At 32.5% G+C, this 26,208-nt stretch overlaps 1 protein-coding gene across 1 annotated transcript in view; it reads right to left on the bottom strand.

The window, feature by feature from the left end:
- The window catches only part of LOC111703493 (uncharacterized), a gene marked incomplete in the record, with an annotated part of 58,343 nt that overhangs the window by 30,780 nt on the left and 1,355 nt on the right, over positions 1 to 26,208 (bottom strand). The window contains 22 exon segments of the mRNA XM_023475441.1: positions 1,136 to 2,117; positions 2,379 to 2,480; positions 2,836 to 2,901; positions 2,989 to 3,077; positions 3,204 to 3,294; positions 3,760 to 3,829; positions 4,626 to 4,710; positions 5,119 to 5,209; positions 6,000 to 6,090; positions 6,774 to 6,867; positions 9,079 to 9,133; positions 9,344 to 9,438; positions 10,511 to 10,598; positions 14,813 to 14,943; positions 15,393 to 15,501; positions 16,457 to 16,529; positions 17,443 to 17,475; positions 18,463 to 18,495; positions 18,878 to 18,979; positions 22,044 to 22,187; positions 24,186 to 24,259; positions 26,111 to 26,153. Coding sequence (XP_023331209.1) covers positions 1,136 to 2,117; positions 2,379 to 2,480; positions 2,836 to 2,901; positions 2,989 to 3,077; positions 3,204 to 3,294; positions 3,760 to 3,829; positions 4,626 to 4,710; positions 5,119 to 5,209; positions 6,000 to 6,090; positions 6,774 to 6,867; positions 9,079 to 9,133; positions 9,344 to 9,438; positions 10,511 to 10,598; positions 14,813 to 14,943; positions 15,393 to 15,501; positions 16,457 to 16,529; positions 17,443 to 17,475; positions 18,463 to 18,495; positions 18,878 to 18,979; positions 22,044 to 22,187; positions 24,186 to 24,259; positions 26,111 to 26,153 — 2,741 coding nt within the window.

Below are 26,208 nucleotides of genomic sequence, written 5' to 3'. Positions count from 1 at the left end.
AGTTGATTTCTTAATCCACCCTAACATTTATGTTAATGTTGTGTATTCCGAGATTTATTTAACATGACCAACAAAACTCTGTTCATCTTATATAACTAGTAATAAAACAACAAGCAACATATTCCTTTTATTAAAGCATATTAACAAGGTTTAATGATTTAATTAATAATATTTTTATTTATAGGTCTTCTGGATGGAACTCCCCTTCAATGGCAAGCAGTTTTACTATCTCTATCCTTTGTGCCACTACAAAACCCATGTATGTCACCAAGACCAACTCCTCCTTCAGCTTTGTCTCCTCTTCAGTGTTCCTTGAAGGCTTATATTATCACCTGCTGGAGCTCCTGCCAGACCACCTCCATCCTACCCTTGACCTTCTTCCAGTTCTCAATCACTTCTTTTATCAGTCCTCCATCCATGCTTCAGTCTGAGGTTATTCCAGACCTCCGTAAACTCCTCCATCACCCCATCAATGTCCACAAGATCTACTTCTTGAGGCCCTCAACTTTCCTTCTCAGGTTCTCCTTTATTCGACTCTTGAATTCCTTCATCTCCAGACTCCTCCATTTTTCATCAGCAGCCAGTGCAGGAGGATTAACACCAAGTTTGTCCCAGTCATCATCTGAAGCAGGGGTGGTAATGATCTCTATAGGATCTGTACAATCATAAGGAGCTGTAATTATCTCCATGGTATCTTCAAAGATCAACAGTTCATCATCTATGTCACTTGCATCACTAGCCATGTAATTATTTGGCAGGGATGCAGTTATATCATTAATAAAGTTACACTAACTTGTCATTCTTATTTCTTATGGTTTGGTATTCTTTATAGTCATTTGGTATTGATTATGGTACTTTAGAAGCCTGGCCCCAAAGCAGAGAATAGATTCTAAAGATCTGCTATCAAGGTTGTGAAAGTACTGACCGTTCATTCAATCTCTTAAAGTGGGGAAAAGGGAATCAATAATGTCTGGGATAGATATATTTAATTATATATAAGGGACTGTTATAGTATTGACATATTTCTTCCTGCATTACACCATTAACATAACTGTTGCAAACTCATTTTATTTGCAAACTATCTTATTCATTTGACAATTAATATTTTCCCTTCATGCCTTTTATTTAATCTAACCTGGTCAGGTAAAACAGAATGACTGGGAAATTCTTCAAAACAGTTGCAGGTCCCTCCAGATATAGCAGCAAATCTTTTTAATTTATCAACACAAGCCACTATACATTCCTTTGCCGTTGATGCACTTGAAGTAGTTTCTCCAACAAGATTGTTTAGAAGTGAGAAACATCCAATCATGAAAGGACTGTCAATTAAGAGTTCTGTGCCCCCTGAGACTAGTCCTAACCCAAGAGCTTCTTCTGTGCTTGCAGTTGCTTTGAGAACTACATCTCCAACTGGAAACTCTTTAATTCCAATAACAGCAACAAAATCAAATGTGTTACCCCCACAAGTTCCAAGAACTTGATTACACTGATTGTTTCGTGTTGTTCTAGGAATGCTTAGACTTTGGGATTTTAGTGAAATGCCATCAACTAGGAGGGTTAAGTCAAATTTCGTTGATGTTAAACCTTGTATTATACATGAATTAAGATCAGAACTTGTATTAACTTTACAATTATTTAAAGCATTAGGTTTAACCCAAGTGTAATGTGATGTCACAGCAGCAGGTTTTATCTTGGATATATAGTCTTGAGTAAACCCAAGATTCTCCAGGTCAACAATCGAAAGTGATTTATCTCTACTAAACTGGAACGGACCATTACAAAAAGCAGTTGGTAAACTTTGGTAACCTGCCATAGAAGATTTTAAAAATTGTGGTTCAGTTAATTCAACTGCTACTCCAAGTCGATAATTTGAGGTGCAGGTGTGAGATATTTCATAATCCCGTAGATTGCTAGTAGTCGGATCTGACTGAGCAATAAGATTTAATTCCATGGATTGACTGCATTCCATGAAATATATTTTGCTTGTTGGGCTTGCTGATAATTGAATAACTTCCATCAGATTTCTTGGTTTCAAAGCAGCATGAGGAAAATATGAACATTTCATTGTTGTTGGATCAAAGTTAAACATATCACATTGGGTTCCAAGACCGCAGAACCTAAAATGTATATGCATTGAATAACCATTAATTGAACCCATTCTCTTTATTTTTTTTTAGTAATTAATTCAGTGTATCAATAAGCCTGTTTTCCAGGAACTTTTTTCATTATGTTTTTAAAACAAAATTGTCTTGGCTGGAATTTATTTGATTATCACTTTACCAGTCTTTAAAATATTCAAGTCCTAAGAAATTGGCCTCAAACTCCCATTTTTTAATAGAGAAGGGCAGCTAACAAAAACATTGTAAAAATTCTCATACCTTGAACATTGTTCTACAGATTTGATCCCAGGAACAACTACAACTTTATATCTATTTTTCAGATCATCTAAGTTGATTCCACCTCCAGTAAAGCTTTCCTTCCTAAGTATTCAGGAGTTTTATATTTGATTCAAAATGGAGGAGTTCCTCAAATCAATAACGTTAGTAAAAAACTTTTGTTAAAGAAATCTCAATTAAGCTAAAAAAATTGTTTTAACTAAAAAACTAATGAGACCAAAATAAATAACGATGTTTTAAAAAAATTATAGGAAATCAAACAATAGATTGAGAAAAATAAGAAAGGGAAGTAGAAGAAGCATAAATAAGAGGTGACACATGGGAGGATGATATATTCAGATTTTTGGTACAATAAAGTTCTTTGGAAAACCAGGAACATAAACAAAATGAAAAACAAATTAAGACTTATTTAAAATTATGAATCTATGTTAAACATTACCTAGGAAAGTTCTCCTCATAATAAGAAAGGTCAGTGATGAATTCATATCCAGTTACAGAATGCCAACTAAATAATCATATTTTGGATTTGAAAATAATTTCATAAGCAATTGTTGTGTCTCAAAACTTAGAAATCCACCCAAAATGTACACACCTTGGATTGCATTTTTGTTGAGTACTAAAAACAAAGTTATCAATACCAAGTCCACCATCAATTTGTCCAATCTCACCAAGAAGTACAATCTAAAAAAATTAAAAAAATCTTTCATGTTTTATAATCTCTAAGAAAAACTTTAAATGATGAGTAAATATAGAAAATCATGACAAATAATGGTAAAAATAAAAAACCATTAAAAACATATTTACTACCTTAAAGTCTACTGGGCTGGGTGGAAGCATTATTGAGAAATATTTCCAGTCTGGACTCTTGTCCTCATTCTCCAGGGTTAACAGGTTAACTCTTTATCAAATAAAATTTTCGTTTATTTTGGTCTATAATAAATTCAAAATGAATCTTTATTTCTGATCTAAATTGATGAATGTTTGTTGAACGTTCAAAATATAATTTTTTGATTTTCTTTTGGCAAATCATGGGGGGGGGGGGATATTAATGAACCTTAAGCAGACCTTGTAATTGCTCTGCAAAATTTCTTATTATAATCTAAGAGCATCAAAGAAAATAAAAGGATTTAACTTTTTATTTATTACCAACCACAGTCTGAAATATATGTCATATTGTCAATTGTTAGAAAAAATGTAAATCAGACATCAAAAGCAGCTCAAACAAACCTTCAACATTATTTTTTCTTGAGAGAAATTTAGAAAAATGAATGTCTTAATGAATGTCTAAATTTGACAAATTTTTATCAAGCATCCTTTTCCTGGGGGGTGGGGGATAAGTTTGTTCTATTAAGTTAAATCAAACCTTTTATAAAAAGTAGGCCCAATCTGTTCCTGATACACTGTCATATTACAGTTATTTTTATCCACACCATCTATAAATGTTTATATATTTTGAGTGTTGCTTATAATAAAAATGTCAAAGAAAATTGATGTAGGACTTAAATCAACTGTTTTGGAAAGGTATAAATGCTTTCCAAACTGTCTGATACGCAAATACTGCTGACATGTAAAGAGATTAGAGAGAGATCCATGGCTTTGTGAATGAAGTGATTAGCGTCACTAGTTATGAAAGTGAGGTTCAATCCCATGTCACAAGATTTTGACTAGAGTTGCAATCTAGCAAAGAGCTTAGGTTTAAAAAGGAGTAGTTGGACAATACTGCTCGATTTTTGCGTGCACATCATGCATCAGGTTGCAAAATAAAGTTTTAGGCAAGTAATCCGTTTTTTTAAGCATTGCAATTATATTCCAAAAAAAGCAATCTCATAGATAAGTAATTTATACAGTTTACACATTTAATCAACCTTTTAATGAGAATTTGCCCAAAACTGAATAATGCAAAAGCGGAAAAGCGCAATTTTGGGCTAATCAAAATTTGAGAACAACTGCGCAAAAAATTTGCACTTTCTTTTGCAAAAATTGCACAAAAGTTTTGCAAATGGAAACACTTACATTGGCTACAACAACACATGTTTAGAGAACATGATGCAAAGACTTTATTTAGGATACAAGAATGCCAACATAAAGTTAAAATTTCAAGTTTTAAAATATTTATGTATTTGACTAAAAAACAACACTGGATATTCATCCACATATTTTAGTTTAGTATTGCTTGGTGTTATTTAAAAACATTAAAAGAAATGCTGCTTCTAAAAAAATTGAACTTACTGCAATAATAGTTGAAGGAGAGTCTAATATTAGCCAGTCCACCAGGCAGAGTTTTAGAATTCATTTGATGGATATATTTGCTATACTGAATATTTAAATTCTATTAATTATATCAGAATTCATTATAAGGACATTGAATGCCCCCCCCCCTCTCCCATGCTATACATAGATTTAGACCCCTCAGCCTTTATAGGGTTAAGGATTTGTGCCTTATTATTTAATATGGGAAAACTTCTTTCCAGTTATAACCATGAATCAAACCATTTAAATAATTAACCTCATGTGGTTTTATTAAAACATCTTTAAAACTTCTTGATCGGGTCGAATTCTATTCTAAGTAATTAAAGATCAAAGTTCTTAAAAGCAAAGATTAAATTTCTATCTAAGATGAATGTCCCAAAAAAAATCTTAAAAGCTTAGTTTTATCAAATTTGATAGTCCGCAGTATAACAATTTTATTTACAAAATATAAAATTAATAATCGTGTACTTACATATCCTTTAGGTTTCTGGCAGTTGTACCAAAAATTGTTATTATTGGTCTTATATGGATTACCACTCCCGTCCACAATCATATCAGGATATCTATTTAATTTACTCTAAAAATGTGTGTCTTGATACCTCACCATTTGGTTTTAAAAAAAACAAAATTGAAAGATGGTTTGAATTTATAGATACAAATGAATAGTTGGTTTAAAGGGCATATAAATGTTAAAGGGTGAAACTGCACAGTTGGTAGGTGGCCGCAAATCTTACTTGATAAAAAGTAAATCATTTAACATCACGTTAAAGGGAGTGTTCTCTAAAAATTAAAGGGGGTAAAGGTTTACGTCAAAAAATATTCAATGGGGATTCTGTTGTGTCTATAACGAGAAAATTGTTAAAAAGACTCATACCAAAGAACGTAGTGTCCATACAAATTCAGAAAGTTGCAATATTTAACTCGGATCGTAAAAAATCAATGTAATTCCAAACAAATCATTCAACTATTACAACCTGTAATCAATGATTTTTTTTCTACACATTTGTATAAAGTTGATGTTTCATAATATTTTTAATTTTTTATGACTCGAGAGTTACTTTAGAAAACATTCATGCCTGTTTCGAGGTTTTTGATAATGAAGACGACCTTTTTATATTTTCCAGGAATGTTAGAAAATCCAGTGCCAGCCATGAAAACAAAATAAAAGCGAAAAATCAATTGAAAAAAATTATTATGAAACATCAACTTTATAAAAATGCGTCGAAAAAGCTCAGCTAGGAAAGTAAAATTTCAGTTTTTAATCAGGGTTTTAGGTTTACTATTGTTTTCACAAAATTCCAAATATCAAATAATAGTTGAATTTAGTTAATATGCTCAATATTTTTATATCACCTCATGTTAGTAGGAATAGGTACAAGGCAATTTGTTAATTCAACTTTTGTATACATAAATTCTGCATACACAGGTCCGGGAGGCCCAGAAGCTAAAAATAATTTTTGAAATTTTTTTTTTTAATCTAAATTAACCAATTCTTTAGAAACAAATAATTAAAAATGAAAATTCTTTTACCCTATTCCTGCCGGGGGGGGGGGGGGGGGGGGCTCAATTTTTACTAAAGTCAAAAACAGGCTTTTATACTAACTGCCTGAGCCTAAGCCAAATTGCCTGAATGACTACTTTTTCCTGTAACAAACTAAATCTTTGTTTTGAACCACTTTTAGATATCATATCTTGATAAATTTTAGCTTAAACGGATTGCATAAGTTTTGCAAAGAAATTTCTGCAAACTATTTTTATACAACCCATCACAAGAAATTTGCACATTTTCAGTTTTTCTTAATTACACATTTTTTAAAACATTTTTAATTTAAAACTGGATTTTGCAAATAAAAATTAAATTTGTTCAAATTTGAAAAATTTTTTTTGCAGATTCGAAAATTTGAGGATAAGAGCTTTCCAATGATGTATCATTTGTCATATTTGGACATCAAACATGGGATTTAGAGGGGGGGGGGGGTCAAATTCCAAGCCTAACCTGGTTATCAAGTACCCCAACAGAGACTGGGTTAACAAAGTTGTGATATCTGTAGAGTTTTGAAAAAGTTTAGACTTTTTAAACAACAGAAAGTTTTCTAAACTTACGACATACATATAAATAAAATGCACCTAGCTTTTCACATATCAATCCAGTTTTCGATCCCGAAGTAGTATCCCAACGACAGGCAGGAAAGTTGGAATAAAACGCTAGTGCATATTCCCACTATAATAAAACATTGTTTTTTATTGTTGAAGCTATCAGATCAAAATTTAGACTCTTGAAAAATGGATTAGAAAAGTATTAATCATATGTTAATGTTAGTTGTGAAAAAATTAACAAGGGATGAAAAATATTGCCATTCATAAGTAATATGTGAAAAAATTATATTTTCAGCATTTAATATGGGACATTAATAATTAAATGTAAAAAATATAATCTATCTAAATATCAACTTTGCTTGTCTGTCTGTTTGTATCCAATAAACGTTAAAACAGCTGAACCCTTCAGGGCCAAGTTTTGCGTAGGGATGCTCAATTTACTAAAAGTGTCTCAAAATTTTTTATTTTAAAAATCCACAAAAAAATATTCTTAAATCCACAAAACTTTTGTTCCTGTTTTTATTGTACAAGAGAAAATGCTTAAATATAGAGCCACAATTAAGAATTAGAAAGTAAATACCGTAAAAGCATAGTTATTTTGTAAAGAAAGCATAACTTATAATGCAAGGAAAGTTAACTGCAGTTGCGTATACTCTGCGTTCATATTGAAACCAGTTTTCTCCAGGTGGAATTTATAAACAAGAATAGATGCATCAGTGTTCGTTTCGTTTAGTATCCGAGGAGGATAAAAGCATTGAATTTTGAAAATGTTGATAATTCACATAAAAGTTTCCTATAAGACCATAATATTTCATTGATTTTTAATGTGAAAGATGGATCCAAAGAGAATAGAATATACATTAGAGGGGAATTTACTAGAAAAAAAGTGTAAAACGGCCATTTTGTTGTACTGTTTCCATACTGCAGGTGTACTTCACATACTTATGCTATATAACCTTTTGGGCCCTGGAATATCATTTTATAGAAAATCTAAAATTAATGTTAAAAGAAAACCAAATTATGAAATAGGCTGGTTTCATAATTGACCAATGATCATTTCACATAGACTCTATGCCTTTCACTTTACAAACGATGATTTTCCGTTATAACTATTAATCAAATGATGATTTTTATTCACCTAATTCTTTATAAAGTTTATTTAACAGCTTTAAAAAATTCTAAATTGAAATGAATAGTCTAGGGAACATACTGTATTAATGTACTCTACTGCATATAATTTGTGAACATTTACATGATTTGTACACTTTGAACTCCTTTTCAGGCTGAAAGGGGCTGAAAAAATTCATACTGAGAGATTCTTTAAATTCCCCTCTAATATATATTCTATTCTCTATGGATGGATCCCATGTCAGGATGTGACGCAAAAATATCAGAATATCAAATGCCAAATGATCAAATGCCTAATTATGGAGTACAAATGCAGTAAGTTTAATTAGGTCTACAAACTAGAAATGTAAACAAATCAGAGAAAAATCATAACATTGTATCGTACTGCATTGTTGATCTCAAAATCGATTAAATGTCAACAACAAAGAGTAAACAAAGAGGAGACGATAAAAGATAAAGGAAGAGAAGAAAAGAGATAAGAGAACAGAAGAGTCGAGAAGAGAAGAAAAGAAAAAAAATAGAAGAAAAAAAGAAAAAAAGAGAAGAGAAGAAAAAAGAAGAGAAGAAAAGAGAAAAGAAGATAAATAGAAGAGAAGAGTAGAAAATAGAAGAGAAGAGAAAGAAGAAAAATGAAAGAGAGAGTTTGCATTTTACAGACGTTTTATCATAAAAATCTCTTTAAGAATACCTTAAAGAGATTTTTATAACTTAACTTTATTGTAAAATTGTATGATATTTTTGAAAAAGTTGTCCTAACTGTTTAGCATACATTTTGTGATCATTTAAAGATTTTTGCTCATTTGGCATTTGATGTTCTATTATTTTTGCGCTATACAAAATATACATAAACCTCTAAAATAACTTTCCTTGCACTATAACCTTGAGAATAGCCATATCTAAAAGAAAAAAGCTTTCTTATACAAAAAAAGCCGAACCGAGAAAGTATTAAAATGGCAATGACAAAAAAGAACAAAAGATTATTGGCTAAGAAATTACAAAAATTTTATCTTAAAAACACCATAAAATTTATTGTTGTTGTTGCAAGATGGGAAGAGAGGATTAAATCAAATCAAGGCAAGCTTTACATAAGTTTAGTAGCACAATTCTACACAATAAAAATGCGCAGATTAAAAGAATTTCTCGGCATATTGAATACAGTTAAAAATGAAAAAAAATGCCTAACTTGGTCTAACAAACAAAAAATTACCGCTGCGTTCATCACATCAAAAGCAGAATGACCGGCATTCGGATGTCTACATATTCTAAAATATAAAAGGACAACTAGATGAATTAGGGTAAAGAAATATTAAACCCCAGAAAGGAGGATATTTGCATTTTGTAATTTTTCTGATCATAATGGAGGTCAGTAAGACTTTTTCAATTTTAAAAACTATTTTCCTCTTCATGTAATACACTTTTAAAGTTGTATATTGTATATGTCTAGATTTTTTTAAATATGTAATCTGATTTACCCGAACATATTCATCTTCAGAAGCCCTGATCCTTCTCGTACCATCCAAGCTTTTCCATTATCACCAGCTCCATCAGTAATTTCTTCTGGAGTTTCCTTTAAAAATCAGGGGGACTGAAAACATAATTCCAAATAATCATGATGATTTAATGCATTAAATGCTTTATTTTCAGGTTACTGAATGCAAGGACTGGAAATATCATAGACTGGACTGGAAATTTTCTAGGAACTGTGGATGGAAATGACCTGGTACCTTAGAAATACACTTTTCCTTTCTTATAAAATAATAGTAAATGTTTTATAGCAGTGTAAGTGCGTCAGAACAGAAATATATCAAGGAATGTTGGGCTCAACTTCCTCATAAAGAGAGAAATCATTAAACAAGTGCGTTTTTAAATCAGAAATCCTTGTGAGGAATGTGAGACTCGACAGTGTTTGGATTGAGATCTTGTAAATAAAAAGAACATATTGTATATAATAAGAACATATTGATACATTATGGTGACAAATCAAATTACACATTTTGCTGTGCAATACAGTGAAACCCTTAATAACGAATACATCCAAAGAATTCATTAAATGTCGTATTCTTCACTTTCTGATATTGGAATGTTGCAGATATTTAGTTTTTTAATTATATGATTATATGGAACTCTTTAAAACTGTTCCCGCATATTCATGGCTATTTATTTATTTTCACAAATACTGAAAATTACGTAATATAGTATAAAACTCATTGAAAAATTGTCTAGACAACATTTGATAAATTATTCCGATGTATTCGTTATTAAGGGTTTTATTGTACTTAAATGAACTTTTGAAATAGCAAATAAAGAAAGGCAAATAAAGGCAAATTTCAAGCTATTTCCTCGTGGTTTTGATATGCTATTTGATCATAGTAATTCTAAAAATAAAAATATTTCTATTACCTTAACCCTATTCCTGCTGGGGGGGGGTTTTTGCAGATTCTAAAAGTAGAGCACAAGAGCTTTCTAATGATGTATCATTTGTCATATTTGGACATAAAACATGGGATTTAGAGGGGGGGTCAAATTGACCCCCCCCCCCCAGCGTATCCTGGTTTTCAAGTACCCCAGCAAGGATAGGGTTAAAAGTACTTTCTACTCGTGAAAAAAGAATGCTTATAAAAGTGATGAAGGTAACTTACATTAATATCATAATATTGCAGTCGTAAACCTAAACCGTCAGTTATATCAAGTAGTCCAGTAGCTTGCCAACCATTAAAAGGAACAAACCTAGGAAAGAGGCACAGTGAATTTGGGAACAACCCAAAAATTCTGCAGTACTTTACAATTGACTACTTTCTAATTTGATTGAAAGAAAAGTGAATTGCGACTTTAAATGTATATGTCCAAGGCTAAAAAAAGTATAATTAAAAAAAAGAGTTGTTTATGTCCAATTCCAAGGTTTAAATTTCCCTCCTTAAACAAGCCGTCCCCCCCTCCCCCACCCCCCGATTTACACATACATCTAAATAGTTTGTTTTTAACCTTTGTGACAGAAACAATCTCAAGGAATAATAATTGTCTTAAAACATTCTTTTTAAAAGTGAATATTTGCAACTTGTCTTTTTTCCATCTCATAATCTGAGTTTGTATGTCCATTTGACAGCCCAAATTTTTATTTTAAATAATCTTTTTTGTTTGTTTATTTTCTTGTGATTTTTTACAAAATAAATTTTTTTTTTACCGATTTTGATGGTTATTATATCGTTAGAACTGACGAGGGTCAACCCAGACCAAAATATATTTTCAAAAAATGTGGAACTAACATTTACTTTTTTACTCTAGAGAGGTTTGGTCCATCACCATCACCGAATTTTAAGTATAATTTAGTTGGTGAGTTCAAATCAAAGGCCAAGGCTTTTCAACCTTTTAAAATTAAGGCTGTTTAAATACATTATTATTTTCATTCAGAGTTGTCTAGATCTCAATTATTATCTTTAACATTAATATTAAAGGGACTGACAATATTCAGTAAGTATAAAAACCCCGTTTTTCAACTTTGAACTGTGTACCCCTCAGAAGAGGGGTAGTGCAGATAACAGAGGTCGGAGAGTTTTAATAATTTCAGAAACAAGCTGAAAAAATTGATTTAAGGGAATCAATACCCATATTGTATACTATGCACATAGAATAAACCCATAGTAAGAGTGGGGATGGGGTCTCTTTAACAACTGAAGGTAGTTGGGGTAGTAAGGTTAGTAGCCATTCAGATTCACCTTTAAGGGTGGGGTTGGGGTCTCTCTAAATACACATTGTAGTTGGGGTGGGAGGGTAGTTGCCATTAAAATTAAGCTTCAAGGGTGGGGGTGAGGTCTCTCTAAAACCAGACGGTAGTTGGGGTAGTGAGGGTAGATGCCATTAAGATTTAACTTCAAGGGTGGGTGTGGGGTCTCTCTAAAAACACACAGTAGTTGGGGTAGTTAGGGTAGTTACCATTAAGATTTAGCTTCAAGGGTGGGGGTGGGGTCTCTCTAAAAACACATGGTATTTGGAGTAGTGAGGGTAGTTGCCATTAAGATTTAGCTTCAAGGGTGGGGGTGGGGTCTCTCTAAAAACACATGGTAGTTGGGGTAGTGAGGGTAGTTAAACCCAAGTACCCCAATTTAGGGCTGGGCGCGTTCCTGGTGGAACGATCGTTCTTTCCCAAGAACAAACATAACAATCAAGAACGATCTCACAAAATTATACATTGCTCAGCCCTGAAATTATCTAAGATTATTCTTTTAACTCTAAATTTAAAATATTATTATTTACCGTCAAAAACTTTTAATTAAAAAGTCGTAATTTTTTTACTTTTTAAACAACTCTTTTTAATAAAAATTTTGTCTTGGATGTAATTGTTCGTTTCTAAGAACGGAACGCGGGATGGAAACGTTCTTGATTAAGAACAGAACAAGAGGGATGCAACTGTTCTTCAACTAAGAACGCCAAGAACGGAATGGTACAGGAAGACCGTTCTTCTACTCAGAACGGAACAGAACAGAACGAGAACGGAACGATAAAAAAGAGGAATGAGAACGGAACGATTTAGCTGAAGGCCCTCGTTCTAGAACGGAACGGAACAATTTCAAAAAAGTCGGACCGTGCCCAGCCCTACCCCAAATACTGTCAGATTCTGCTTCCAGGGTGGGGGAGGGGTCTCTCCAAAAAACAGACGGTAGTTGGGGTAGTGAGGGTAGATTCTTCAAAGGTGGAGGTGGGGTCTCTCTATAAACAGACGGTAAGGTAGTGTGTTTTTTTTTCAAATGTCGTCTTCGTTTTCCACATTTCTCTGCAGAACACTGTATTTTCTATTAAATGTCGTCTTCGTTTTCCATTTTTTTCTGGAGACCACTGCATTTTAACAAATGTTGTCTTCATTTTTTATTTTTTTTCTGGGGACCAATGCATTTTTAACAAATGTCGTCTTCGTTTTCCACTTTTTACTAATGACCACTGTATTTTATATTTACAAATGTCTTCTTTGTTTCCAACTTTTTCTCTCCGGACCAATTTTTAAAAATTACGTCTTCGTTTTCCACTTTTTTTGCACACTGAATTCTTTTTATTTACAAATGTTGTCTTTGTTTTCAACTTTTTCTGCGGACCACTGTATTTTTTATTTAAAAAATGTTGTCTTCATTTTCCACTTTTTTCTGTGGACCACTGTATTTTTATTTACATATGTCGTCTTCGTTTTCCATTTTTTCTGCAGACCACTGTATTTTTTAGTTACAAATGTCCTCTTCATTTTCCACTTTTTTTTGCGGACCACCGTTTTTTTATTTACAAATGTCGTCTTAATTTTCCACTTTTCCTGCGGACCACTGTGTTTTTAGAGAGACCCCACCCCCACCTTTGAAGCTGAATCTGAATGGCAACTACCCTCACTACCCAAACTACCGTGTGTTTTCAGAGAGAAGACCCCATCCCCACCCTTGAAGATAAATCTTAATGGTAACTACCCTCACTACCCCAACTACCATCTGTTTTTAGAGCCTTGAAGGTGAATCTGAATGGGAACTACCCTTATTACCCCAACTACCGTCTGTTTTTAGAGAGACCCCACCCCCACCCTTGGAGGTAAATCTGAATGGCAACTACCCTTACTTCCCCAACTACCGTCTGTTTTAGAGAGAACCCACCCCTACCTTTGAAGGTGAATCTGAATGGCAACTACCCTCACTACCCCAACTACCGTCTGTTTTTAGAGAGACCCCACCCCCACCCTTGTTATACTGTATACTGTATACTGTATACTATACTATACTGTATACTGTATACTGTATACTGTATACTATACTGTACTGTATACTATACTATACTGTATACTATACTATACTATACTGTATACTATACTATACTATACTGTATACTATAATGTATACTATACTGTATACTATACTATACTATACTGTATACTATACTGTATACTATACTGTATACTATACTGTATACTATACTGTATACTGTATACTGTATACTATACTATACTATACTGTATACTATACTGTATACTGTATTGGTCTGTATACTATACTGTATACAGACCAATTTAAAAGTAATTTTATAATTTACTATTTAGTATTTAACCTATTTGCTTCGTAACAACATCAAATAGACTTAAGAATTGCCTCTTCCTTTCCTCAGTTTTCTGTAGCTGAAATTATTTTGAGACATGGCAGTCAGGATTTATATTTTATGATAATGCACAGTAGTATTACTTAGACTAGAGCTAAACCAGGTGCACATTCTGTTATTATGCATGTAGATAGTATTACACTGGTTTTATCTTTTACATAAGTTAAAGATGTCTTTAACGTTTTCCGGAACCTTTTCCTAGAAAATTATGGAATTTTTTTTCCGTAAACCGGAATTTTCTGGGACAATATTCCAGAACGTTCCGTAATTCCGGAACGTTCCATATTCTGTATAAACGTTCCAGAAATTTCCGGTTTACGGGGAAAAAATCGTTCCGGAATTCCGGATTTCCTGAACCTTAACCACAATGGAAAGGAAAAAAATTTCCGGATCATTTCCGTACGTAAACCATGACCCGAAATTACGGTGCATATTTTTCAGTTTTTAATTGTTGATTATAATACACATTTTGTTTGTGGGGCAACAAAAAAAATGTTGCGCTATTTGCTTACTATTTGCAATTGACCCTCCCCCCCCCCTTGCTGAATGTCTTGTTGCGCGCCTGTGGGTTTCAGAGACTTTTCTATGGGTTTGATTGTCAATCCGCCTTCCCTCCCTTTCTTACAACACACTTTGCATAACGCAATGAAGTAGAAAACAGCGACGTTTTTTTTATTTCTTTCCAAAAGCGCCAAAAAAGTATGATACAGGACGGAATAGAATAAACCTTACCATGTATATGAAACTACCGACATAGAATACACCTTATTATGTATAAAAAAATAAAGACAAAAAAATGTTAAAAAGAGGCTTAAAAAACTTACTCAAAAAATGGTGCACCAATATCCCTTGACCATTCTCCATTGCAGTTTGAGTAGGTTGGACCCTGTCCGTCCATGTTCCGGTTCCAACCTCCGATTGCTTGTTTGAAGAAGTCCAGAGTTTGCGTCTTTATCTGGTAAAATAAAAAAATATTTATAAGAATTCTGTGTCAAGTTATGTTTAAAGGATTTTTTGTTAACACATTTCTTTTGTTAACTTAAAATTTGAAAATTGGTTAATAAAAAAAATATTCTAAAAAAGCAAAAGTTTTTAACTTTAATTTACTAGAGATTAGAGAGAAATTTATAGAATATGGAATGGAATAGAAATAATAACAAAACAGCCTTTATACCTCAAACAAATTATACTTTAAAAGTCGTAATTGTATATGGCTTTTTAATTATTTAATTTAAAGAATATAAAATTAATAATCTTCCTGAACTTTTTTTAACAGTTTAAGCAATTCAACCAACAACATCTAGTTATACGTTAATCTACATTTTTCTGAAAAGGGGGGGGGGGATCGTGTACCTAACTGTAATCTCTAGTCTCACCAAACATTTTAGACTTTTTAAAGCTTACTGGTCTTGTTCTGCAGGTATAGGCTCCTGCAGTTATAACTGTTGGTGTAGGGCATCCATAAACTGCATCAGTCGGGGTACAATCACCAGCATGGATCAGGGATCGATGCCTAAAGTAATTTTGTTTGCACCCTAGTTTGTTCTTGCGTAGCGTATCATGATTTTGTGTGTTACAAAGTCAAAGTTAAGAATTAAGAGTACGTATTTTTTATATTAACTAGACTACAGTCCAGTCAGTAGCGTACAACAAGGTGGAGGGCAATAGTCCTCTTGCCCCAACCCCCTTCCCATTGCATCCTAGGGGAACAGGGGGGCCTACTTTCCTCTGAACATAGGTTAAAATCAGGTGTAGTAGGTAAACAATGAGCTTGCCCCATCTTCTTAAAGTGGTGTTTTCCCGAAAAAAGTATTTAACTAATTTTCTTGGTGCTTTTTGAGACATTTATTTTTAAATAATTTATTATTATTTACATTTCATCTAAATTCTCCCCCCCCCCCCCCTTCTTTTTAAATTTCTTTAACTACAGTAACTTGATGAACAATTTTAGCTATATGAATTATGCAAGTATTTAGCAAGTCTTCTTGGGGGGGGGGGGACACCATTAGGGGAGTTGGAAAGGGGGAAATTAAAGGGAAAGACAACAAGGGACTACAAAGGGGACATTAAATAAAATAACAGCAAAATCCTGTGTATGCGCCTGACTGCAGTTCTTTTGAAAGTTACTCCTACTAAAAATTAGTATAAACGAATGTTAGTTATATTGAAAAACACTGATATGGTTTTACCTTGCATTTAAAACACAATACGTGTAAACATGAAACTCTCAAAAATGTTTTCAGTTGATTTCTAGAAACATATAGGATACAGGATAAAGGATATTGGATAACCATAATCTTTGTGCACCCTAACATTTTAAAGTAAAATTCCTTGTGAACAGACTACTGTCATCTTGCAATATTTAACAACTTTCCTTTAATGAAAAGAATTAACTTTGAGAAACTAACAATCTGATAAATATCTTCCCCAAGCTTTCCTCAAATATTCATCAATTAAAATATTCTTACATTGTTGGAAGTTTTCGGTTGGTCAGAGGTTTTCCAGATCTGTCCCAGACATATCTGGTTCCATCCCATCGCACTAAAGAAAACAATGAGTCAAGTGGGATGACATCAATGAGTCAAGAGGGATGACATCAATGAGTCAAGAGTGAAGACGGTCTTTTTTCCGGGTTAAAATAGCTACAGAATATAAGAACACCAATTAATAAACTAAAATTCATTTAAATGGAAAGTAATAAAGATATCTACATTAAAATCAAGTACAAAATGGGATTATATTTCAAGCCTCCCACATTCGAGTGTCGGGTTTGGTCACAAATCTCATGACTAATGTTTCTGAATCACTTTCATTTAATTCAAATAAATTATTTCCAACATTAAAAAGCGTGACAGTAAATACAAATGTCAATATCAATCTCTTTCAAAAAAAAAATTAAATGTTATCCTTACCTCTAATTAAAACCTTTTTTTGTATAGAACAGTCCATAATTTGACTTGACATTTCTTTGAACTTTGACTCCAATCAATGAAGTCTTTTGTAACTATTGTAACGTTTTTTTATCGAAAATTCAAAATATCTTTTTAAAATGTTTATGAAATTAGGTTCAAATTTCACGAAAATGGGTTGTCAAAAGATTTGAGATTTTGTTTTCAACAAAAATTAAAAATGTTTGTGGAAAAAATAGAATTTTAAACGAAAGTTTGCAAATTTTCCAAAAAGTGAATGAAAATTTTCGTTTTTATACCCATTGTCGTTAACTGAAAAAAAATCATGCAAAAAAAAATTGAACAAAAATTTGGAACCCCTCTTTATTACTATATTTTGAATAAACAATTTCCGCATTTCTATGTTATTTTATTTCAATTGCTTGCAATGCAACTAGTAAAAAAATAAAATATTAGAATTTGTATAATGGTTATAGTGGCATATTAACGGGGACAAACTGAACTGCAAGGTACTTCTTAAGCAATGTTTTTTTCCATAGACTTACCATCCATCCAGATACCCTCAAAAATGCTTATATCTAAAAATGTAAAGTGTTTTTAAAAACAAATTTCATCATTCACTAGTATGTATATTGTATATATAGTATATTTGACTAGTCTGCTTGTCTGTTTGCATTCAATTAAACGTTAAAAACATATACAATGGCAAGGTATTATATCAATACAATGAAGACGAAATTTTATTTAAGTTGTGATTATTAACAACGTTCTTTTCGAATTACAAGTCTACAAGCAATCAAAGAGAAGCTTTTTTAATTGATAACTTTTCTTGACTTCTATGATTAATTGTGTATCCATGCTATTTAACAGCTTGATTTAAATCAAAATTGAAACCAAAAGTCGTCTTCTTTTTTATTTATATAATTGCTGTATGTTGTGGCAACTATGCGACAACATTGAATAAATTGCCTGAAAAAGTCAATATTTAATATTTTTGAAAATCCGCAAACATTTTAAAATGACTAAAAATGGCGACTTTCAGAGCAACTGTTTAAAGTTAATTGTTAATAAAAAAAGCCTAGTGAATGTAAATACTTGTATCAATATGTTTGGCTTCACTGTGTTTGTGTCCAATAATCAATTAAACGACTCATAAACCAAGGAAAGTTTTATGGCTGGTTCGAAATTCGCCAAATTTAATAAAAAAAAATCTGCCAAAGTTTCGTTTGTAATTTTGAACAAACTGTTTTCCATTTCAACAATGTTTTTTGGTAAGTTGGGTATATTACAAACAAACCAGAGTGTAATCTTTCCTTGTAAAAATATTACCAAAACATTCCTCACTGCAATAAAGTGTTAGGTATTCGTATTTTCAACTATGTGAACTTGTATTTGATAGGTAAAGTGGAACACTATAATAATAGTTCTGTTTATTGGAAATTGAACCTGTCTTTTCTTCATTGCATTTTATAAAATGACGACATGGTCCACCTTGAAAATATAAACTTTTCCCATAATATATCCTAATCTTAAAATGGAGTGAAAAAGCTGAAAAAATGACTTACCAGAATAATTTCTTTTTGCTAACCATCCTGGACCTGTAAGAAAACTTTATTAAAATCTGAAATGAGTATGTATTATGCAGAAAATCTGAAATGATTATTTATTTTGCATTATGCAATCACAAATAATCTAAAAAGTTAATTTTTAAAGGGAGTGTTCGCGAAAAATGAAAGGGGGTATAGGCTTCATGCGATAAAAAAACGCTTTTGATTGCCACTAATATTACATATTAAATGTCATCTTCATAGCAATCGACACTCACAATCCTCACATGATGTAACTGATGATTGGCAGAAGATGATGTGAAAATGTTGCCCATGAGAGGGGAGGAAGGATTTTCTCCAATTTTCCGCTGAAAAAAGCAGAGAAAATCCTTCACCCTTTCACCAGTAACGTTGGCAATTCATTTTTATTTACCGGTCATTCTTGTAGAAAACCACATGAACTCATCAAAGGTTTCGATCTCAAAGGTTCTCCAATTTAGACCAAGAGTTGCGCATATTTCCAATCTAGTCGCTCCTAAAAAATAAATCAATTGTAAGGTTTAGCTTCAAGTGACCCTAGCTCCAGCTGTAGAGTGACAAATCAGATTCACAACAATACCAAACCTTTGACTGCAGATCAAGAATGTATCCTTATTTTATCAACATAAATCAGTGTATTATTGATAACTTTGTGAACACTATCAACATTAAAGCAGCAAAACATCTCACATATGCTCTCACAAAAAGAACATAGTCACATTTGAAATCGGTTCCTTAGCACAGGGCTGGGATCTCAGACTATAGACATAAAGACTTGTTGGCACTATTTGGCTTGGTAAATTCCACGCAAGATGGTTAATCAGGAATTGCAATGAAGCACTTTTGTAAGGTGTGTGGGGCAAAATTTGATGTTGAAGGGCTGGGGTGGGGGTGTACAAGTAGGCTAGCTCCACTGTCGAAAAATATTTTTGAAAATCACTGTTTTCAGGATTTGAAGTAAAAAACAGCATTTTTTGCTTGTTGTGCTTAATAATACACCAAATTCGTATAATAATATCTATGGCTTGTTCTTGTGTTTAACAAAATATGCTTCCAACAGCTTTAAGATGAACGTCATGAGTAAATTAATCAAACATGTGCGCTAAGCATATTTATCCACTATAGTCCTAACTAGTAGGTAGTTCCTGTCAGTACTTGACTATATTTCCTCTGTCCCATAATCCAACAGTCGATCTATGTCGCCCTTTTTTGCAAGTAAGGAGCCTATTCCTGTTTTCCTCTTCCCAGGTAACAAAAGTGAGAAATTTCTTCAAGTTCTCCAGTTTTGGTGACTTGCTTTGAGGAGTTTCTGATGAATTTCTTGAGAACAAGTTCTTGTGACTGACTCCTCAGAAATTCTTGAGAAATTCTCTGGAATTGGTCCCTATTTTTAGAGATTTTTAAGGGATAAGAGAATTTTTCAAAAAATTTCTCCGGAAATTTCTGAGACTTTCTCTGGAATTTTTCATAAGAATTTCTCCTGTAATTCCTGATGAATTCTCTGCACTTGGTCACCAATTTTACGGATTTTTTGGGGAACTAATTCAAAAACATAGTCTCGAGAAATTCTACCAAATATTTCTCCGGAAATTCCTGAGAAATTCTCAGGACTTGGTCACCAATTTCACAGAATTTTTGGGGAACTGACAAAGTCTCGAGAAATTCCTGAGAATTTCTCAGGAATTTATTCTGCAAAAATTCCTGAGAATTTCAATAGAATGTTTCTGAGAAATTCTCTGGACTTTGTCACCAATTTTACGATTTTTTGTTATAAGCCCATAATAAAATATTTGGGACATGTGAGTTACCAAAACGATGTAAAGGGTATATATATGACCACCACCAAAAAAATTCTCCGAAAAAAAGTTTTCGAAAAATAAGGGCTTAATTTTGGTACTTAAAAAGTCCTGTGGGAAAATGGCCTTGAAATAAAAAGTCATTGGAAATCAAGTCTTACCATATCAAGACTTTATTTTCTAGGAATTTTTTTCTGGTTCCAGTTTGATTTTAAACAAAAAAAATCCCAAGAAAAAATGTTTTTTTCTTTGGATATATTTTTTCCAGACTTTCCTGTGATCTTATTTACTGACACTTTATTATTATAGGGGAAAAAAACTATGAATCCAAAACTCAGGACTTTATTTCCAGAGTGGCATTTTGACCTAGAATTTAAAAAAATTGGGACTTTTTTACCAAAGTTTTTATTTCCTGGTTATTTTCTAGAAACTTTTGTACTTTGCGACTTATACTGTAACGGATATTGTTGTGATCTTTTATCTTTTGGTGGTGTAAATAGTTTGCTAAAATATTTATCCCTATTCTTCTACTCTATAGAGTTCAAGCTATTTTTAGCCCCACGCCAAGTGGGGCCCTAGGAGAGTCGGGAATACCGACCAACCATTCACTTAGGAATCCGAGGAACTAGGGGTTCCCGGCTGAGACAAGACGGTCAACCTGCAGAAACAGGAGAAGGAGTATACAATGATCTTTGGGACGAGGAGAAAGAGTACAATGATTGTGACATGTTAAGTAGATTTGTGACTCAAAAAAGTGCACAAATTGCAACAAATTATAAATTTGGGAAAAGTCTTAGACCCAGATAATTCAAATGTGCAAAAATATTTGCAAAACCTAAATGTATATGCAAGAAAAACTGAAAATGTGCAAATTCCCTTTTAAATGCGTCTATCCAAAAAAATTCTTTGCCAAAATTGGCCAATCTGTTTGGCTTTGTTATAGGCTTTAAAAAGGCAATAAAATGTTGAAATCCAATAACTGAAAATAGGTGATTTGGTCTGGTATAGGCAAAGAGAATAGAATATATATTAGAGTGGAATTTACTAGAAAAAAGTGTAAAACGGCCATTTTGTTGTACTGTTTCCATACTGCATGTGTACTTCACATATTTGCGCAATTTAACCTTTTGGGCCCTAGAACATCATTTTATAGCAAATCTAAAATTAATATTAAAAGAAAACCAATATATGAAATATGCTGGTTTCCTAATTGAGCAATTGTCATTTCAAATAGACTCTATGCCTTTCACTTCACTTTCCCTTACAACTATAAATCAAATGATGTTTTTTATTCACCTAATTTATTTTATTAAGTTTATTTAACAGCATTAAAAAATTCGAAATTGAAATGGATAGTCTAGGGAACATACTGTATTAATGTACTCTATTGCATATAATTTGTGAACATTTACATGATTTGTACACTTTGAACTCCCTTTCAGGCTAAAAGGGACTGACAAAATTCATACCGAAGGATTGACTAAATTCCACTCTAATATATATTCTATTCTCTTTGGGTATAGTTAAAAATAGGCATTTAGGCAGAATACCTGAGGACTCAGGCAGTAAGTGTAAAACCAAGCTTTTAACTTTAAGTGAGAGTTATGGATTAGTTTAAAAAGCCAGAAAATTTAAGCTTCCTGGCTAAAATACTTTTTGAGTTATTGCAAAAAACAATAGCGGGCGTTAAATTGAACCCCCCCCCCCAAGCCAAAAAGGGTTAAAGAGAAAAACTTTTTAACATAAGTGAAAAATATGACTTACTGTCGCGGTATGGCGGTGATTTTTGATTCAAAGGAGCCTTTCCAGAGTTATACAATGATTGAAGCTGTTCAGATTTGAGCCAACATAACTTTTTCCCTGTGAGTGTTTCATATGAACCATGTTCCCCTCCAGGACATGGTACACCTAGTTTAAACAATTTTAGAGGAAGTAAATCAATTATTTTAAAATTTACTTAGTTAGAAGTAAGAAAATAATGACAAAATTAGAAAGATAAAAAGGATAAGAAAAGATAAGAAGGATAAGAAGGAGGAGAAGGATGAGAAGGATGAAAAGATGATAAGGATGGAAGGGATGAAAAAGATGAGTTGAATGAGAAGGATGAGAAGGATTAAAAGGATTAGTAGGATGAAAAGGATAAAAAGGATGAGAAGGATGAGAAGGATACAAACGATGCAAACGTTGAGAAAGGATGGGAAGAAGAGAAAGATGAGAAGGATGATACGGATATGATAAGGATGATGAGGATAAGAAGGATGATAAGGATGAGAAGTATTATGAGGATGAAAAGGATAAGAAGGATGAGAAAAACTTAAATTTCAAACTTGCAATTAACATGTTGATGGCTCAAAGTATTCTGATTGGTGGTATCAAATTACAATTGTTTTCAGTGGTCTTCTGTTGAATGACAATAATATAAAATGCTAAGCTACCAACACCGTTTCAATATATAATAGCATGCTTACTTTTTATTATAAGATTTTCTAGCAATTTATTGAAAGATAGGAAAGCAAAAAAGGAAAAGTTGCAGAAAAGAATGAAATCTCAGCTTTTCTAGTATAAGTCTAAATCAATGCATGCAAAGAATGGGATGAGCTAATGAAACCCACACCCCCCAAACAACAAAGACATAATTAGAATAAAAGGAACTTTGACTGAGAGAAAAAAAGTTACACATTGTTCATGTTTATGTTAAATTGAAGTTTAAAAGTATTTTACATAATTAGATTACTCCCCACAAAATTGATTACTCCTCTGGAGACGAGGATCGTTTTCGTGAACAAACGAAACTTGTGAACGATGTTGTTGTTCAGCATGTTGAATTAAAGATAAACAAATAAATTAGAACTTTAAGAGAAATAAAAATATGATTGTTTTTCAGATAAGCAGGAAAAAGAAAAACGAAGAAAAAACGAAAATTAGAAAAAAGATGTTAATTTTTATTAAACCAACTATTTATTAAGTAAACGATCTAACTGAATAGATAATTGAATTAAAAGATCGTTCAGTTAGAAAACAAGCGAAATAGAAGGAAAATTAACATTAATTCTAAAAACAAACGTAATCAAATTTTTACAGAAGAAATAAAAAAGAACGAAATAAAAGAACGAATTGAAAAAATCTGAATGCACTAATCTCTTATCACAATCCAATCCTGTCTAAATATCTCTTATCACAATCCAATCCTGTATAAATATCTCTTATCACAATCCAATCCTGTCTAAACATCTCTTTTGACAATCCAATCCTGTCTAAATATTTCTTATCACAATCCAATCCTGTCTAAATATCTCTTTTCACAATCCAATCCTGTCTAAATATCTCTTCTCACAATCAAATCCTTTATATTTATTTCTATTCACAATCCAATCCTGTCTAAATATTTCTTATCACAATCCAATCCTGTCTAAATATCTCTTCTCACAATCCAATCCTGTCTATATATCTCTTATCACAATCAAATTTTGTCTAAATATCTCTTCTCACAATTCAATCCTGTCTAAATATCTCTATTCACAATCCATCTGTCTAAATATTTCTTTTCACAATCAAATCCTGTCTAAATATCTCTTTTCACAATCCAATCCTGTCTAAATATCTCTATTCACAATCCATCTGTCTAAATATTTCTTTTCACAATCAAATCCTGTCTAAATATCTTTTTTCACAATCCAATCCTGTCTAAATATCTCTTCTCACAATCCAATCATGTCTAAATATCTTTTTTCACAATCGAATCCTGTCTAAATATCTCTTCTCACAATCCAATCCTGTCTAAATATCTCTTCTCACAATCCATCTGTCTAAATATTTCTTTTCACAATCCAATCCTGTCTAAATGTCTCTATTCACAATCCATCTGTCTAAATATCTAAAAAAGCTGAAAAGATAAATTGTCCAAACCTGCTTTGGGAGATGTGTGGAAAGATGAGGTAGATTTTGGTTTTCCGTTGTCATCAACACTCTTCTCATCCAACCTGCAGTACAAATATTAGATTTGTTTGTAAACAAACATGAAGACAGTACAATTTTCAGTGGTTAGCTTGTTATGTTCTCAGATGGGGGAACTTAACGGAGTAAAAATTTTGTAGCATACCTAAGCTGGTATAATAAGGCTGGCCGGTTACTCTCAATGCGCTTCAGTGTACAGAAAATGCTGTCTTCTAAGCAAAGCCATCATCAGTGATGTCAAATGAGGTTTTTATCTATCTATCTTATGAAACAACATTTTCTGTAAATTGGAGCGCATCGAGAGTAATTAACCTTCTCATCCAACCTGCATCACATATATAAGATTTGTTCGTAAACAAATATGAAAATAGTAATCAGCGGCCAGCAAGTTTAAACATTCGAAGGTTCAATATAATATTGAATTAAATGTTAAAACAAATTAAAATGCTTTAACTCAAAATTATTGACACATCTATTTCAAGATTTTAAATTATCAAATTTAAAAGAATGTTTGTTTCGTTCTAAGTAAATAACACCAAATTTTTAAATTTTTTTATTTTCAAAGTTGAGATTTAGATTTAAGATTAAATTTATCTGCTTTTAACAAAAAAATAAGATCATGCAATGCAATTTTTGAAATTGTTTGATTTCTGTGATATCAATTTGGTTAAAGAAAGTAGTAAAAGATAAGAAAAAAGATCAATGCAAATGATACGTAGAACTATTCAAGAAAACCAACCCAGCCAGCTGTAGAAGTGAAATTCAAAAATGAAACAACAGATGTGTATGTAAATTCCACAGCTGTACCTAGAACAAATGGGCAGTAATACAGGCACAGTTAAGACGGTACGAAAGTCAATCTGGCTCCAGAGAATCAGAGAGTAAATGAATATGCAGCTGGTACAGAAGAAACTGTGTCAGGTGTTGTTAAGGAACCAGTCCTATGAGAACCCCAAGAAGGAGTGCAATAGCATGCAGAAGTTGGTGTAGAAGTTCACTTATAAGAAGGAGTGAGACATTGAGACTGATAACCAGTGCAAGGTTGACAATGTCCAGCAATATAGACAAGTTCCATAGAAAGAGAAGGTTTGAGAATACAGCCTGGTAAACAATCCTGTCTGCAAGAGTTTCCATAGTGATGAAGTGACCTCTATGCAGTGCAAGGAGGTTCCCAAGGAAAAGGGAACCTGCTCCAAAATACCAGAATATTCCCAAGATAATTTGCCAGAATGTTTCAAAGGAAATATCATGGGATAAGCCTAGAGAAGAGTGACTTGAGGTTCTCAGAGGGTATTCTGACTATGTATCTGGACAAGAATTTAAGTCTGTCAATGTTCTTGTATGCAGCCCTGTACACCATGAATCATGCTGGGTTATTACAGGCAGATTTATAAATTGGTTACCAGACAAAGATGTTAGGAATGGAAGCAAGTTCCTGAAGATCATGTCAAAGTAAAAATGAGTAAAGAAAATTGTACAATAAGTATTTAATTAACGTGTCTTGAATGTCGAAAAATCGCGATTTATAAACCTATTTTTCACCACTCTCCCCCCATTTGTAATAAACGCTGTTTGAACTGCCTATATATATGTATAGTTGTACAATGTTTAAAGATCTAGCTGCATTCATCCTTAACTCCGTAAACTTATACTGCAACTAGACTAACTAAATATTGTGATTAGATTATATTCCTATGTAATATTGTGAAAGCATATTGGAACTTATCATGTAAAATAGATTTTATAAATGGAGATCAATTATGATAAATTATCCCGTATAGTTGGTAGAATTCTAGTAGTATCCTAGTGTTTTAATACCTGTTAAATGATTGATCATATTCTCCGATATAGTTGGTAGTATCCTAGAGGTTTAATACCTGTTAAATGATAGATCATATTCTCCCATATAGTTGGTAGTATCCTAGAGGTTTAATACCTGTTAAATGATAGATCATATTCTCCCATATAGTTGGTA

This window comes from Eurytemora carolleeae, unplaced genomic scaffold (genome assembly GCF_000591075.1).
Source record: "Eurytemora carolleeae unplaced genomic scaffold, Eaff_2.0 scaffold536, whole genome shotgun sequence".
Lineage (NCBI taxonomy): Eukaryota > Metazoa > Arthropoda > Copepoda > Calanoida > Temoridae > Eurytemora > Eurytemora carolleeae.
Note: the sequence above shows the minus strand (reverse complement) of the source record. Positions and strands in the feature narration are given on the sequence as shown.